The sequence below is a fragment of the Oncorhynchus mykiss genome, chromosome 3 (assembly GCF_057628025.1).
Source record: "Oncorhynchus mykiss isolate SJ-2025 chromosome 3, ASM5762802v1, whole genome shotgun sequence".
NCBI lineage: Eukaryota > Metazoa > Chordata > Actinopteri > Salmoniformes > Salmonidae > Oncorhynchus > Oncorhynchus mykiss.
The window spans coordinates 58,530,152-58,548,480 of record NC_143024.1 but is presented as its reverse complement, the minus strand read 5'-3'; the positions used below and the strand labels follow the sequence as shown (position 1 = coordinate 58,548,480).

General features: G+C 40.7%; 1 protein-coding gene across 1 annotated transcript in view; it reads right to left on the bottom strand.

The window, feature by feature from the left end:
- LOC110520046 (G protein-activated inward rectifier potassium channel 1-like) overlaps positions 1-17,726 on the bottom strand; it is a 32,536-nt gene extending 14,810 nt beyond the window's left edge. The window contains exons 1-2 of the mRNA XM_021597024.3: positions 16,123-17,726; positions 15,319-15,535 (exon numbers count right to left, since the gene is read on the bottom strand). Of these exons, the coding sequence (XP_021452699.1) occupies positions 15,319-15,535; positions 16,123-16,962 (1,057 nt within the window). The 5' untranslated portion in view covers positions 16,963-17,726. The remainder of the gene's footprint in view (positions 1-15,318; positions 15,536-16,122) is intronic.
- Between the last annotated feature and the right edge of the window lie 603 nt (positions 17,727-18,329).

The following is an 18,329-nucleotide window of genomic DNA, read 5'->3' as shown; positions in this document are numbered from 1 at the left end:
TGTTCTACACATCATGGCCTGACCCGTTACTTTAGGTGTAGTGGCGTCACCAAATGAGTTCAGCCCAGGTCTCCCACTGCCACACCCCTTCCTCCATCCCATGATTTATTACAGTTCAACTGAGACCTGACAAATCCCCAAAGAGACAATTACCTTGTTTTCCCTTGGGAAGCAAACACAGTTCATCTGAAGGGGATAATGAATACTCCATGTCATAGCTTGTTCAACAAAATGTCCATTATGTGGAGTTCATCCCTGGTGAAATTACTATATAGTCAGGAAATGTAAAGCTCTCTAGTGTGTTGTCTCCAGTGCTTCAGTGCTAGCCTCTCGACACTGGCTTCCTGTAAAGGCTAGGGCTGATTTCAATGTTTTACTGCTAACCTACAAAGCATTACATGGGCTTGCTCCTACCTATCTCTCCGATTTGGTCCTGACGTACATACCTACACGTACACTACGATCACAAGACGCAGGCCTCCTAATTGTCCCTCGAATTTCTAAGCAAACAGCTGGAGGCATGGTTTTCTCCTATAGAGCTATTTTTTTTGCAATGGTCTGCCTATCCATGTGAGAGCCGCAGACTCGGTCTCAACCTTCAGTAGGTCCTATGATTGAGTGTAGTCTGGCCCAAGGGTGTGAAGGTGATCGGAAAGGCACTGGAGCAACGAACCGCTCTTGCTGTCTCTGACTGGCCGGTTCCCCTCTCACCACTGGGATTCTCTGCCTCTAACCCTATTATGGGGGCTGAGTCACTGGCTTACTGGTGCTCTTCCATCCCGTCCCTAGGAGGGGTGCGTCACTTGAGTGGGTTGAGTCACTGACGTGATCTTCCTGTCTGGGTTTGGTGCCACTCGGGTTCGAGCCGTGGGGGAGATTTTTGTGGGCTATACTCAGCCTTGTCTCAGGGTAGTAAGTTGGTGGTTTGAAGATATCCCTCTAGTGGTGAGGGGGCTGTGCTTTGGCAAAGTGGGTGGGGTTATATCCTGCCTGGTTGGCCCTGTTCAGGGGCCACAGTGTCTCCCGACCACTCCTGTCTCAGCCTCCAGTATTTATTCTGCAGTAGTTTGTGTTCGGGGGCTATTGTCAGTCTTATGTCTGTAGTATTTCTCCTGTCTTATCCGGTGTCCTGTGTGAATTTTAGTATGCTCCCTCTAATTCTCTCTCCCTCCCCTCCCGGAGGACCTGAGCCCTGGGACCATGCCTCAGGACTACCTGGCCTGATGACTCCTTGCTGTCCCAGTCCAGCTGGTTGTGCTGCTGCTCCAGTTTCAACTGCTCTGCCTGCGGTTATGGAACCCTGACCTGTTCACCGGACGTGTTACCTTGGTAAACCTGCTGTTTTTGTCTCCCTCTCTCTGCCGCACCTGCTGTCTCTAACTCTGAATGCTCGGCTATGAAGTCAACTGACATTTATTCCCGAGGTGCTGACCTGTTGCACCCTCTACAACCACTGTGATTATTATTATTTGACCCTGCTGGTCATCTATGAACATCTTGGCCATGTACTGTTATAATCTCAACCTGGCACAGCCAGAAGAGGACTGGCCACCCCTCAGAGCATGTTTCCTCTCTAGGTTTCTTCCTAGGTTCCTGCCTTTCTAGGGAGTTTTTCCTAGCCACCATGTTTCTACATCTGCATTTCTTGATGTTTGGGATTTTAGGCTGGGTTTCTGTACAGCACTTTGTGACCTCGGCTGATGTAAAAAAGAGCATTATAAATAAACTTGATTGATTGTGTGAATCAACACTTTCTATCACAGTGGGACTTTAGACAAAGCAAGCTGTCACCCGGTGGGAGTCTCTTAATGCAAACTGGTCATGTGCATGAGGAATTCAACACGATCTAGATTTAGTCTATTACATTAAGTATCTGAACTGAGCTGAACAAAAAAAAATCCAACATGAGACATGTACACTACAGAGTGCATGTGCTACATTACACACTAACAAAAAAGGGTTCCTCAATGGTTGTTTGGGAAGGGTGATGGTTCTGGTTCTATATGAAACCATACTGACCCAAAGAACCCTTGAGCCCTTCAATGGTTCTTTGCAGTTCCAAAAACTCGTAAGTGATAATTAAAATCTAGGGGTGGTGGGCCATTATAATATTTTGGGGTGTGGTTTGCTTCCAGCTATTTTGTGCAACCCTGAGTGTGAGTTTCATGCCAGTTTATCTAATCTGTTGTCAGGCTATCACATTGTATATATGATTATGGCCAGTGACCGTGTGAAAGACTCACACATGGCCTTGTGTCAATTGAGAACAGTTGACTAAGTCAGTAGTTGTCAATTCTCTCCTCAGGGACCCCCAGCTGTTCCAGTTAGCACACCTGATTCATCTTCTTAATAAACACAATAATACATTTTAACAATAGAATATGGCTATTAAACAAGAATATACAGTGCCTTGCGAAAGTTTTCGGCCCCCTTGAACTTTGCGACCTTTTGCCACATTTCAGGCTTCAAACATAAAGATATAAAACTGTATTTTTTTGTGAAGAATCAACAACAAGTGGGACACAATCATGAAGTGGAACGACATTTATTGGATATTTCAAACTTTTTTAACGAATCAAAAACTGAAAGATTGGGCGTGCAAAATTATTCAGCCCCCTTAAGTTAATACTTTGTAGCGCCACCTTTTGCTGCGATTACAGCTGTAAGTCGCTTGGGGTATGTCTCTATCAGTTTTGCACATCGAGAGACTGAATTTTTTTCCCATTCCTCCTTGCAAAACAGCTCGAGCTCAGTGAGGTTGGATGGAGAGCATTTGTGAACAGCAGTTTTCAGTTCTTTCCACAGATTCTCGATTGGATTCAGGTCTGGACTTTGACTTGGCCATTCTAACACCTGGATATGTTTATTTTTGAACCATTCCATTGTAGATTTTGCTTTATGTTTTGGATCATTGTCTTGTTGGAAGACAAATCTCCGTCCCAGTCTCAGGTCTTTTGCAGACTCCATCAGGTTTTCTTCCAGAATGGTCCTGTATTTGGCTCCATCAATTTTAACCATCTTCCCTGTCCCTGCTGAAGAAAAGCAGGCCCAAACCATGATGCTGCCACCACCATGTTTGACAGTGGGGATGGTGTGTTCAGTTGTGTTGCTTTTACGCCAAACATAACGTTTTGCATTGTTGCCAAAAGGTTCAATTTTGGTTTCATCTGACCAGAGCACCTTCTTCCACATGTTTGGTGTTTCTCCCAGGTGGCTTGTGGCAAACTTTAAACAACACTTTTTATGGATATCTTTAAGAAATGGCTTTCTTCTTGCCACTCTTCCATAAAGGCCAGATTTGTGCAATATACGACTGATTGTTGTCCTATGGACAGAGTCTCCCACCTCAGCTGTAGATCTCTGCAGTTCATCCAGAGTGATCATGGGCCTCTTGGCTGCATCTCTGATCAGTCTTCTCCTTGTATGAGCTGAAAGTTTTGAGGAACGGCCAGGTCTTGGTAGATTTGCAGTGTTCTGATACTCCTTCCATTTCAATATTATCGCTTGCACAGTGCTCCTTGGGATGTTTAAAGCTTGGGAAATCTTTTTGTATCCAAATCCGGCTTTAAACTTCTTCACAACATTATCTCGGACCTGCCTGGTGTGTTTCTTGTTCTTCATGATGCTCTCTGCGCTTTTAACGGACCTCTGAGACTATCACAGTGCAGGTGCATTTATACGGAGACTTGATTACACACAGGTGGATTGTATTTATCATCATTAGTCATTTAGGTCAACATTGGATCATTCAGAGATCCTCACTGAACTTCTGGAGAGAGTTTGCTGCACTGAAAGTAAAGGGGCTGAATAATTTTGCACGCCCAATTTTTCAGTTTTTATTTGTTAAAAAAGTTTGAAATATCCAATAAATGTCGTTCCACTTCATGATTGTGTCCCACTTGTTGTTGATTCTTCACAAAAAAATACAGTTTTATATCTTTATGTTTGAAGCCTGAAATGTGGCAAAAGGTCACAAAGTTCAAGGGGGCCGAATACTTTCGCAAGGCACTGTATATATATATATATATATATATATATATATATATATATATATATATATATATATATATATATATATACACACACATACATAAACGTTCTAGCGGACCAAACTAATGCACAGTTTACCGTGGCCTGAGCCAGTTATCACTTTGTTTTCTATTCTTTAAAAAAATAGATATATATCTGAACTGTGTGGTTATACAAAGAACCTTTTGAGATTAAGGTTCTGTTAAGAACCCTAAAAAAGAGTTCCAATGGCCTCCCACTACTGTGGCGGGCTGGGTGCAGTGCGCCAAGGTTGCCAGGTGCACAGTGTTTCCTCCAACACATTGGTGCGGCTGGCTTGGATGCGTGCTGTGTTAAGAAGTGGTGCGGCTTGGTTGGGTTGTGTTTCGGGGGACGCATGGCTTTCGTCTCTCCAGAGCCTGTACGGGAGTTGTAGCGATGAGACACGATAGTTACCACGAAATTGGGGAGAAAAGGAGGTAAAATTTAAAAACCTAAAAATACCTTTTTTTTAACAGGGTTTGGACCCCAAAAGGGTCGGACCAGAGTGGAACCGTTTTTTGGGTACTATAAGACCCACTATTAAACGTCGCGACCCTGCCCACCTGTGGGGAAAACAACCTGTAGTTACCTAGATTACCTCATTGGCTCACAGAAAAATGTAACCTTTTTCGTACGCTTGTTTTAGTCAATTACAAAACTACATTTAAGAAAAGTAAAACATGTCTAGATGACTTTAACATTGCCCTGCTCCCAAGCATTCTCACGACTTATATATATGTAATATGCCCCTTTTCATGAGGATGCTAGCAGCCACGTGAGTGAGTGCTAGCTAGCTACCGACCAGAACATTAAGCTAGCCAAGACCAACAACGCAAACAAACGGACTACACAGCTACACGTAGTGAGTGAAGTTACAAACGTACTGTACTACACAAGTGAAATGTATTACCTGTGATTTAAATGTTTTCCACACACGTGTAGTCTACTTGGACAATGCATCCCCACATTTCCCACTCTCCCACAGGGAATAGCCTGAAGCCACAGGGCTCTTCTCGCAGGCTCTAATTCCCTACATGGAAGCATTGCGAATCGTAGGTTGGGATTTTGGATCTGGCTACATGTACATTTAACAACACAGCAGCTTTTTGGCATGTTTTGTTATTTCTGTTTCACAAAAAATCTACAATGAACATGTCTCTTTTACAATGGGGCTCAATAGGAAAGAATGTTGGTTTTTCTCCAATTTGTGGGCGTGGTCGAGGGGAGTTCATTATTATAATGTGAATTTCTACTGGGACTATATACAGTAGAACCTTTTAATGGTTCTTCATGGAACCTTAGGAAAGGATTATTTATAGCACAATACAGGTTCCATTAATAACCTTATGAGCATAGTTCTTTCTAGAACCTTCAAAAAAAGGTCCCACTGTCGTTACAAGCCAAATAACCCTTATTTGGCACCATACCATTTGTTTGTGGTGTATAAACTGAGAAAAAATGATTCTAGCACTGCATTTGGTGGCTAAATCACAATTAACATGTAATTAAAAACACAAAGGTGCAACGCGCTTTCTAAATGCAATGAAATGCCTGAGGCATGTAGTGAAAGAGCCACCGTAAATTAAGTTAAATGAAACAAATGAATGAACACTGTAACTCACCGGAGAACAGGAAGCTATTAAAGATGTGTCTTATCAGAGCGCCCTGCCGACACCGGTTCCTCTCCATGGGGAGGGCCGTGACTCTTCCGTGCTCTGATCCTGGGCACGTTAGATTTAATTGGAGACTCCTGCTCTCACTTGCTCAGAAGGCTGACTTCCTCAGCTGAACCCACATTAACCCCTTTGAAACTGCAGAGTGCTGGAGTGCGGAGCTGAATGGAGGAGCGGGGAACAGCACGGGACACGCTCTGAGTGTAATTATTCCCGAATGAATTATGGTCACTTTCTCCAGCGGCCTGTCTATCCTTTCACAGCTGTGTGCCTTATCGCAAGCTCCATTCTGCCACTGTTTACCTGTGCTATGCCACCCCTGACACCACACACAGGCTGTAGTCCCTAGGCTGGAGTGACTCATTTGTCTTGTGCTGCTATACCTGTTTAAGCAGAGAGTTGTGTGTTTCCTTTTTCTATTTCTCCAGTGAATGATAAAAAAAAAACAGACCAATGCATACTCCCAACTACTTGGCTAATCTGCTACATGATACAGTGCCTTGCGAAAGTATTCGGCCCCCTTGAACTTTGCGACCTTTTGCCACATTTCAGGCTTCAAACATAAAGATATAAAACTGTATTTTTTGTGAAGAATCAACAACAAGTGGGACACAATCATGAAGTGGAACGACATTTATTGGATATTTCAAACTTTTTTAACAAATCACAAACTGAAAAATTGGGCGTGCTAAATTATTCAGCCCCTTTACTTTCAGTGCAGCAAACTCTCTCCAGAAGTTCAGTGAGGATCTCTGAATGATCCAATGTTGACCTAAATGACTAATGATGATAAATACAATCCACCTGTGTGTAATCAAGTCTCCGTATAAATGCACCTGCACTGTGATAGTCTCAGAGGGCCGTCAAAAGCACAGAGAGCATCATGAAGAACAAGGAACACACCAGGCAGGTCCGAGATACTGCTGTGAAGAAGTTTAAAGCCGGATTTGGATACAAAAAGATTTCCCAAGCTTTAAACATCCCAAGGAGCACTGTGCAAGCGATAATATTGAAATGGAAGGAGTATCAGACCACTGCAAATCTACCAAGACCTGGCCGTCCCTCTAAACTTTCAGCTCATACAAGGAGAAGACTGATCAGAGATGCAGCCAAGAGGCCCATGATCACTCTGGATGAACTGCAGAGATCTACAGCTGAGGTGGGAGACTCTGTCCATAGGACAACAATCTGTCGTATATTGCACAAATCTGGCCTTTATGGAAGAATGGCAAGAAGAAAGCCATTTCTTAAAGATATCCATAAAAAGTGTTGTTTAAAGTTTGCCACAAGCCACCTGGGAGACACACCAAACATGTCGAAGAAGGTGCTCTGGTCAGATGAAACCAAAATTGAACTTTTTGGCAACAATGCAAAACGTTATGTTTGGCGTAAAAGCAACACAGCTGAACACCCCATCCCCACTGTCAAACATGGTGGTGGCAGCATCATGGTTTGGGCCTGCTTTTCTTCAGCAGGGACAGGGAAGATGGTTAAAATTGATGGGAAGATGGATGGAGCCAAATACAGGACCATTCTGGAAGAGAACCTGATGGAGTCTGCAAAAGACCCGAGACTGGGACGGAGATTTGTCTTCCAACAAGACAATGATCCAAACCTAAAGCAAAATCTACAATGGAATGGTTCAAAAATAAACATATCCAGGTGTTAGAATGGCCAAGTCAAAGTCCAGACCTGAATCCAATCGAGAATCTGTGGAAAGAACTGAAAACTGCTGTTCACAAATGCTCTCCATTCAACCTCACTGAGCTCGAGCTGTTTTGCAAGAAGGAATGGGAAACATTTTCTGTCTCTCGATGTGCAAAACTCATAGAGACATACCTCAAGCGACTTACAGCTGTAATCGCAGCAAAAGGTGGCGCTACAATGTATTAACTTAAGGGGGCTGAATAATTTTGCACGCCCAATGTTTCAGTTTTTGATTTGTTAAAAAAGTTTGAAATATCCAATAAATGTTGTTGTAAATGTTGTTCCACTTCATGATTGTGTCCCACTTGTTGTTGATTCTTCACAAAAAAATAGTTTTATATCTTTATGTTTGAAGCCTGAAATGTGGCAAAAGGTCGCAAAGTTCAAGGGGGCCGAATACTTTCGCAAGGCTCTGTATAAGCCAATTCCTCTGAATGGATTATGCTGCTGCTATTCTTTGTGTAAGATAAACTCCTATTTTGCTTATTTTAGTTTCAATATTCAAATGGGCAATAGTATTCATAATACAGTATGTGAAGTGTGTGTATAATATTTTATAGCTAATTACAACAATTTAAAATAGAATTGAAAAGAGACACACAATGACTCAATTGTTTGTTTTTAGGCCAAAAAAAGTAACTTATCTTGTTAATAAATTGTTAATTATTCTCCCCTAAAGCTCATCTGTAAACTGCTGCACCTACCTCAAATCCCTTCCTCTAATCCCAAATCTCAGATGAGAAAGCTATATTTATACACGCTTGATCTTGGTTATGCATTACAAGTTTACATTTTTCATACTTCTTGTCCAATATGCAGGATTTTTGTTCAATATTCAACTCTAAGCCAACGATGGGAGAATCCATTGAAAATACAGCAATAGAATTCAAGAAGCTCATAACTAATGATTTACATTGAAACATGGTAAACACACAGTTCCCGAGGTTTCCATATCAAATGCATTATAATCTATAAGAGGAGTGAATCAATGGGCAAATTATTTGGGGAAGGATAAGCCAAACTGTGCTACAACGTATAACTCTGAAACACTTTCTTTATCCAATGCTAGAATGTCCACAAGACAGACAAACTGTATTTATATGCTCACAGATACATATGAATAAACATCAAGTCCACTTTAAATCAATTCATAACAGTCTCATGCCACCCACACACACGTCTTAGCATGAACACATAGCAGAAACACAATAACAGAAACACAATAACAAGGAAGATTCAATTTGTTCTCCAATACCAGTGAATCGTAAAAAAGCCTTGGGTTTGCCATGGAGGGGGCAGAGAGGAAGCCAAGACGACTAGCCACGTCAATGCACAACTAACTAGTTATGGCCTGTGTCTGTCCCAAACGGCACCCTATTCCCTATGTAGTGCACAACTTTTGACCAGGGCCATATGGGCCCTGCATAGGGAATAGGGTGCCATTTGAGAGGCATTAATGAAAGACCAGAAGACTTCCTCCAGCTCACCTCCAGAGGCACTACTGCTGTACAACTCAAGAGCTTCACTTGCCACAGCAAAGCTTTCTTTTTCAGTGATTTTTTTCCCCCCATCATTGTGGTGTACCCTACAATCAGCTGTACCAGAAATTACTATTTTTGTAACAAAATCAAGAGTGATGGTTTTTGTTGGTAAATGCTGGGCAGGCCAAGACGTCACAATTTTGTATTCAAATATTCAAAACCGGAAGAATCTTTTCCAAAGCGGCCTAGATGCAATGTCAGCTTGCCATGCAACAACCCGCGGAATTGCTCATTTTTAAAATGGTCTAATAAAATGTTCCACTGCAGCTTCCGGCTGGACTTGTTCAGAAAATATTAGCAAACACCTCTTTAGCATCATGTAAATGCCACAGCATGTTCCCAATAGCCCATCAATCATTAGCATGTACAGTTGATGTCGGTTTTGGAGCAGTGGCTTCTTCCTTACTGAGCAGCCTTTCAGGTTTTGTCGATATAGGACTCGTTTTACTGTGGATATAGATACTATTGTACCGGTTTCCTCCAGCATCTTCACAAGGTCCTTTGCTGTTGTTCTGGGATTGATTTGCACTTTTCGCACCAAAGCATGTTCATCTCTAGGAGACATAACGTGTCTCCTTCCTGAGAGGTATGACGGCTGCGTGGTCCCATGGTGGTTATACTTGCATACTATTGTTTGTACAGATGAACGTGGTACCTTCAGGCATTTGGAAATTACTCCCAAGGATGAACCAGACTTGTGGAGGTCTACAATTTGTTTTTCTGAGGTCTTGGCTGATTTCTTTTGATTTTCCCATGATGTCAAGCAAAGAGGCAGTGAGTTATTAGCCAATTAGCCTATCAGAAGCTTCTAAAGCCATGACATCATTTTCTGGAATTTTCCAAGCTGTTTAAAGGCACAGTCAACTTAATGTATTTAAATTTCTGACCCACTGGAATTGTGATACATTGAATTATCAGTGAAATAATCTGTTGGGATTTTTTATTATTTTTATTACTTGTCATGCACAAAGTAGATGCCCTAACCAACTTGCCAAAACTATGGTTTGTTAACAAGACATTTGTGGAGTGGTTGAAAAACAAGTTTTAATGACTCCAACCTAATTGTATGCAGTCCACTCATAAAGCTAATTTCCTGATGATGTGCCAATGTTTTTCTAAACATAATTGATGAGTGAACACAAAACTGAAATGAAGTGCTTCACATCTTTTTTTTTAATGAAGAGCTGCAAAGTGTTGTGGTAATCAAGTGCCACACAACTTCTGAGGGAGAAACTCTGTGCTGCTGACAGAATTCTTCCTCTAGTTTATCACATTCAAATGAACATCACAGCCTGTTTATCATTTAACTGAGCTGATCAAAGAAGTATGGCATTGTTTCTGATCTCAAATTAAGACAGAGAATTGGACTAAAGTACAAAATTGCATGTTAGATTTACAATGTATAATTCATGTAACATTTCGAACAGAAGAGTGGTGAAGCAATTGCAGTCTGAGCAATTTCACTTCTGCACATACAGTGAAGTGAATTTGATTGCACCTCGGTGATTCAGTATAGTGTTCCCTGGCATGACGTTGATGATGATGATGACTCTCAATAGCTGTGTATAGACTAGAGTTGCAAAATTCTGGTGACTTTCCAAAAATTCCCTGATTCTCCAGAAATCCTGTTTGGAAGATTTCTGGTATTATGATGGAATAAGCAGGAAATCCAGGAACCCTCCAACCAGGATTTCTGGAAAACCAGGGAATTTTGGGAAAGTAATAGGAATTTTGCACAGAGAGAGGATTGTGTGGAGGCACAGATCTGATGAAGAGTACCAACAAATGTCTGCAGCATTGAAGGTCCCCAAGAACACAGGGGCCTCCATCATTCTTAAATGGAAGAGATTTGGAACCAACAAGACTATTCCTAGAGCTGTGCTGTGACAAGGTAGGGGTGGGATACAGAAGATAGCCCTATTTGGTAAAAGATCAAGTCCATATTATGGGAAGAACAGCACAAAATAGCAAAGAGAAATGACAGTCCATCATTACTTTACTTTAAGGTCAGTCAATATGGAAAATTGAAAGAACTTTGATCATGAATTTCATGAACTTCGACCACATTTCTTCAAGCGCAGTCACAAAAACCATCAAGTGCTATTGTGAAACTGGCTCTCATGAGGACCGCCACACGAAAGGACCCAGAGTTACCTCTGCTGCAGAGGATAAGTTCATTTGAGTTACCATCCTCAAATTGCAGCCCAAATAAATTATTCACAGAGTTCCAATAACAGACACATCTCAACATCAACTATTCAGAGGTGACTGCGTTAATCAGGCCTTCATGCTCGAATTGCTGCAATGAAACCACTACTGAAGGACATCAATAAGAATATACTTGCTTGGGGCAGGAAACACAAGCAATGGACATTAGACTGGTGGAAATCTGTCCTTTCGTCTGATGAGTCCAAATTTGTGATTTTTGGTTCCGACCTCTGTGCCTTTGTGAGACGCAGAGTAGGTGAACGGATGATCTCCGCATGTGTGGTTACCACCGTAAAGCATGGAGGAGAAGGTGTGGGGGTGCTTTGCTGGTGACACTGTCAGCAATTTATTTTGAATTGAAGGCACACCAGCATGGCTACCACAGCATTCTCCAGCAATACACCATCCCATCTGGTTAGCACTTAGTGGGACTATTATTTATTTTTCAACAAGACAATGACCCAAAATACACCTCCAGTCTGTGTAAGGGCTATTTGACCATGAAGGAGAGTGATGGAGTGCTGCATCAGATGACCTGGCCTCCACAATCACCTGACTTCAACCCAATTGAGATGGTTTGGGATAAGTTGGACCGCAAAGTGAAGGAAAAGCAGCCAACAAGTGCTCAGCATATGTGGGAACTCCTTCAAGACTGTTGGAAATGCATTCCAGGTGATTACTTCCTGAAGCTGGTTGAGAGAATTCCAAGAGTGTGCAAAGCTGTCATCAAGGCACAGGGTGGCTACTTTGAAGACTCTAAAATATATTTTGGATTTGTTTAACACACTTATGGTTACTGCATGATTCGATATGTTATTTTATCATTTTGATGACTTCACTAATATTCTACAATGTAGAAAATAGTAAAAATAAATAAATAACCCTTGAATGAGTAGGTGTCAACTTTTGACTGGTACTGTATGTAAATGTGATTTCAGTTTTTATTTGTAAAACAAATTGCAAACATTTCTAAAAACCTGTTTTTGCTATGTCATTATGGTGTATTGTGTGAAGATTGATGGAAAAAAAACAATTTAATCAATTTTATTATAAGGCTGTAACATAACAAAATGTGGAAAAAGTGAAGGGGTCTGAATACTTTCCAAATGCACTGTATAATAATCTCATGCATGCAGTGATTATGTTCAAAACTCTGATAATCTAACAGATGGGAAGTCATGTGCTGCTGACTTTGAGTTGATGATATCATGAACGGGTGGGACGACGATTTGAGAAGCTCATTGTGTGAATATGAGCTTAATAATGAAGAAGTACTCCGGGGTGAGAGAGCTGGGCCAAGAAAATGAACGCGATAGAAAACCGTTTCACCCCCCCCCCCCCCCATACCATAGGAATAAAATCTAAGTTTAGGTGCAGTGCTGCAATCCGGAATGCTCAAGGAGAGGTTGCCATGGAAACAGTTACATTGGACCAAAATGAAAGCGTCTGAGGCTTAGACTTTTACTGTACATACATTTTTAACCACATATTGTTTTCACATCGTCATCTCTTTCTTGTTCTTTAACCTTATACCACACATACAGTATGTTCGTATTGGCCCAGTCAAGATTACAGTGCTAGCTAGATTTAACATTGACATTGAGAAAATAACATGTTCAAATCCAATTATAGTAAAATGTGCTGTCGAATTTTGCTGTTGTATCCAGTTGCATATGATGCATGTGAACCTTTTACCTCCTAAGTGAAAGATTCATTCTTGAATCTTATGTGATAATGACTGACCGATGAATCCAAAACATTGGGAGAAGATGTAGACATGTCTAATTCTTAGGATGAATCTTAAAAGGCAGCTCCCGTAAGGTTAGACTTATCATAGTCATTTCTCTGCACCTTTTTTTTTCTATATACCATCCCTCTGTAAACCCTCATAAATAAAATAGCCCCATGAAATGTTCATATACTATACGAGTTCTGTGTCAGTTGCTACAGATCAACACATAAAAAAAACTATATTGAAAACAGCTTGGATTCTGAATAAAATCTGAGGACTGAAAATATTTCCTATTTGATGTACAATTTGACTTTTTTTTTTGTGGATATCTACTTGTAAAGTCTGCTACTGCCACGTACGTACAGTAGAGGACCTACTTGTTCATGATTAAAGTAAATCTGCAGTGGTCTGTTCTGCGTCAGACAGGATTGCTACAAAGTTATGTCACTCCACAATCTTAAATGCCCTCCCTTGAAAACCTTTTATTAGCTCTCTCAAAGGGAACAGTTTGAAAATGCCTACACACCATGATCACATGTGGCAATACTGTTCTTGTTGAATTTATGTTTCCAATTTCAAAAAGCACAGGGGAATGCAAAGTATAGACGTTTTTTTTTTTTTTAAAAGCCAATTTAACCAATTGCTTAATCAGAGTTAATCTGTGAGTTGAGTGGAGTTTAAAAAAATACATGAATTAGAGCTCATGTGTTTTAAAGTTTGTTTACTCAACAAACTCTTCTCAAAGTGAGCTAAATTTGAAAACGGTTGTTGAGTAAAATTACATTCATTTTTTTTTTATCTCAAAACAACTCAAAACCTTTCCCATCACACTCAGCATGCTCATGTTCATGTTTGCCTTTGGAAGGCAACACTGTAAAGTACATTCAACCAATTGCTTATTCAGCATTATTATGCGAGTTGAGTGGGCTTAAAAAGGACTAGAATTTGAGTGAATGTGCTGAATTCTGTTTACTCAACAAACTCTGCTCGAAGTCAGCTGAATTTGAAAACGGTTGCTGAGGCAAATTACAATTTCATGTTTTCTCAAAAGAACTCAAAACCTTCTCCATCATGCTCTGCATGCTCTTTTGCAGGTAGATTTTCTGAATTGTTTGTTTCAATACCTGTGTTTGTGCATGTACTTTGATTGGTTGATTAATATTATCCTACACAAACAGCATACATTTTTCTAAACTAATCCAATCTAGTAGTTGGATTTATGGCACCTGTTACTGAGATGGCTGTTCCAGTTTATATGATTTAGGCAAGTCTCAATAATTTGTATTTATTTATTTTATCTTCAATGACGGCCTAGGAACAGTGGGTTAACTGCCTGTTCAGGGGCAGAACGACAGATCTGAATCAATCTTCAGTCATTCTAAATGCAGGTTTCGGGATATTAAAAGTTCCAGTTGTTGGATATCTTCACTCTGGCTGGATTCCAATAGGAATTGCACATAATCTGATTTGCAGACTTGCTGTGGCCTGTAAACCAGGAGTTTGAGACCATTGTGTTGGGGTGTAAATAGGCCCTCAAAAGGCCTTATGATAAATGTAATGTATTGTCATAAAGAGTTTAATATTAAACATAACATATTCACTTAGACACTCACTTGAAGGCTGCAGTACTGAAAACAATTGAATACAACAACCATGTCTCTGTCGCTAACAAATACAGTAATGGGTGGTAACTACCATTCACTCGAAACGCAAGGCAGTCTGGTAAATAAGCAAACAAGGTCCAATAAATTCTCAAATTGAATGCATGTTGGTTCAGCTATATGCCCAAATGTTGAGCAAACTCACAATCCTATTGCAGCTGGTTTCCTTACAATTGTAATCACCTTACTTTTTTATTTACAATGTACCCTCCAGAAGAGTGTGAGGTTTGTATTTTCAAACAGCAATAATGTTCCCTAGACATCAACTCTTTTGGGATATGTTTTAGGAGATCTCATAAAAACTCATAAAAATTTCTTACCAAGCACCACTGTCAATGTTGACTTACTATATATCAAATTACAATTCGTTTTTTTGCCATTTCCACTGCATACCTAAAATCAAATCAGAACATATTATTTATAAACCTATCCAGCTGTGTCACATAAAACCAATATCATGCAACCAATGACATTCACTAACACCCAGGGGTCATTAGACAAGCCCATCTGGGTCAACATTGGCCACTTAGAGTAAAACCCTGCAACTTCACATTATACTCATTCACTTTACACTCATCCTTGTATTATTACACTCATACTAACACACATTTATTTTTGCTATCATATACTCTAGCCTGAGCCAAACATAGTGCACCACTTTATCTCAGGGCATAGACATGAAATAGGCCTATGGTCTTTACTATAATACTACAAGAAAGAACAATGATGTATTTGTAATAACTTACCAGTGGTTTCCACTATTCCTTCCAATATGACCACAATTTCAAACTGCTCTGTTTGCATGGATCTCTGGGAGAGTTCGTAGAATGGGCTTTTGGTGTCGATCACATGGCAGATTGTGAGTGGTGAGACCAGGAAGAGCTGGTCCGCCCCGGTACTGAAGCCCACGTCCAATTCCAACTGATCCAGAGGAAGAAACTCGCCTTCGGGCGTCTGACGAGACTATGGAAGCGTGCATAGATGGAGTTTGAAAGAGAGACACAGTTTAACTACTACCTAGCGAGCCATACTGACAGCCATCCACAATTTGTGAGCAATCAAAGGCGATCAATCATCAGTAAATAGACAGAGTGAGTCAATTCAATGAGGAGGGCTATAGCTAATCAGGCACATCAAGCCACATCAAAGGTTGTTTAACCCAGTGACCACCACCATAGCGCTCCAACTTAAATGGGGTCTATGGGTTTATTAATCAAATTGTTTAGATTCATAAAAATGTAAACATTATAGCATTGCCACTAAATGTGTCTGGAATTAATAGCTTGATGCTTTTAATTCACATTGGTAAGCCCATTTGCAAAGAAAGTAAAAAATAAAAAGTTACATCAGCAGGGAATAATACACTTTAATAATACCTTCATTCTAATAACGATGTATTTCATTATCTTTCCCAACCGTGTTTAATATTTAATTGTGCGTAATTAAACGATAAGAAAACAAATGCATTACACCGTCTGAAATAAGTATTTTGTAACGTTTTAATACACAAATATTGTTGAGCTATATGGAGGCATAGAAGTGCCACTTACTTTCAGCAATTTGCAGCGGATCTGTGCGGAGACCATATGGCTATTACGCAGGTTGCCGACTCTGAACATGAGAGTTAGTTTTCCATCTCGCATCGAAATAGCTGCATGTTCACTGAACATCAAAGTCTCTGCCCTTTTTTTGGGCTGGGACATCTTAATGAACATGCAGCCAATCAAAAAAGCATCAACAATTGATCCCAGGATTGACTGGAAAAGAAAGAGAATGATCCCCTCGGGACATTTGTCCGTGATATACCTATAGCCATATCCTATTGTGGCTTCCGTTTCTATGAAGAATAAAAACGCGGAGGGAAAGTTGTAGACATTGGCAACGCATGGCGTATACTTGTCATCGTGGGCTCGATGGAGGTCTCCTCTTATGTAGGCTATGATCCACCACATGAAGGCCATGAAGAGCCATGCCACCGTGTATGTAAGGATGAAGATGAATAAATTCCAGCGCCATTTCAAATCGACCAGTGTGGTGAATAAATCGGAAAGATATCTACTGGTTTCACCACCCAGGTTTCCATGCTGGACGTTACATCGCCCGTTCTTGTCCACAAAGCGTTGCCTCTTCTTCTTCTTCTCTGGTGCCGGCTGGTTGAATCCAGACCCGCTGGATGAGGTGGTCACTACCTGATAATCGTCCCCAAATTTCTTTCGGAGTGCAGACATACTACGATGGCAGCAGCGAGAGAAATAATCTGAAGGATTTAATGTAAAGTCTATTTCTGTACAGGACTTCGTTGTAGTTGCAGCAATTGTCCTTGTGTTGTGTCCAATATCTTGGAACTGGAAATAAGGCGAGGAAAGTGCGTTCTGTAACGAACTAATCATGCACTGTCCCCTCGCTCCACATACTGTTCCTACTACTGCACTCCAAAGCCATGAAAATAAGAGAGGGCTAATGTCACTTCAATCACAACAAAGAGCTCTTCACCCGAAAAGGAGTCCGCTATAAAACAATTACGCACAGGATCATCTGCTATCCAAACGCGTCCGTTGCAGTTCAGGTTTTTGAACAGATTATTCTTTGGTGAGGCGCTGCTGATTACTTATCGCCCTCCCAGGTTAGACCAATGCAGGTTGGTTCAACACTTTCCTCCTCCGTGAAGTCCACACCTTGGGTTAAAAGTTGAAACTGTTTCGACGCCCCATCAAGCAATCTGGATCCGGTAGGTAATTAATGAATCGTTGGTAAATGTGATTAGAAACCGTGGTCAATATGAAACGGCACAATACGTACTGTACATCCGATTTCAGCGTTGGTGTTGGACACAATTTGGTTCCCAAACCTCCGCTTTGTGCTACTGCGGGCGCACATAGGATCTGCATTCAGTCCTATGACAGTGGAATATGATGGAAAATTATGGATTCGGGGAACAATTTACTGTCCGCTCATACTTATGTGGTTCCCCTTACCGATGATGCCTGCAAGCTGTATTTCATGCTTCCCCTTTTCCTCTTCTGGTGGGATTTTTCTTGTGATGTTCTTATGGACGCAGGTATTAAGAATCCAACAGCAGCTGTTTCGTTCTTTCTCTCGATTTTCCCCTTCACGGCTCCTGCGCACTGCACGTTCCTTATACAACGATGCACTCACTATTTCCTACTGGTACTACAAACAGGGGCGGCCTTAGTGATTTGCAGGCCCCAGGCAGAGGCCCCAGGTATGACACCACAGTCATGTCAATAGGAATAACACTCATTTTGTCTTCCATTGTGTAAAGACACTCACTATCAAAAAAACTATTAACACTCAACACAACAACAAATAATTAGTGTATTTAAATTGTAGTACATTTGACTAAATTACTCATTCAAATTGTACGAACTATAATATATTATACTTATAAATATTTGTTAAAAAATATATATATTTTCACACAAAGTAGACTTCATTGAGAACGATTCTTATTTAAGTAACCATGTAAACATGCAAACAACTATTCAGAGACTTTCAAAATGTACATAACCTCAATAAAATTTAGTACAGACCTGGCCTGAAACAAAATGTAGATACAGTTGCCTACTTTGACAACAATTCAGTGAATGCAACAAGTATTACATAGACAGATAAAGGGAGAAGATAAAAAATAAAAAAACACAACTATTGTTCAGAGACAATTTCCTTAAAAGATTTGTAGGACAAATTCACGTCACACTGTCACATGAGTGTTCGCATTTAGCCGACAACATGCCAT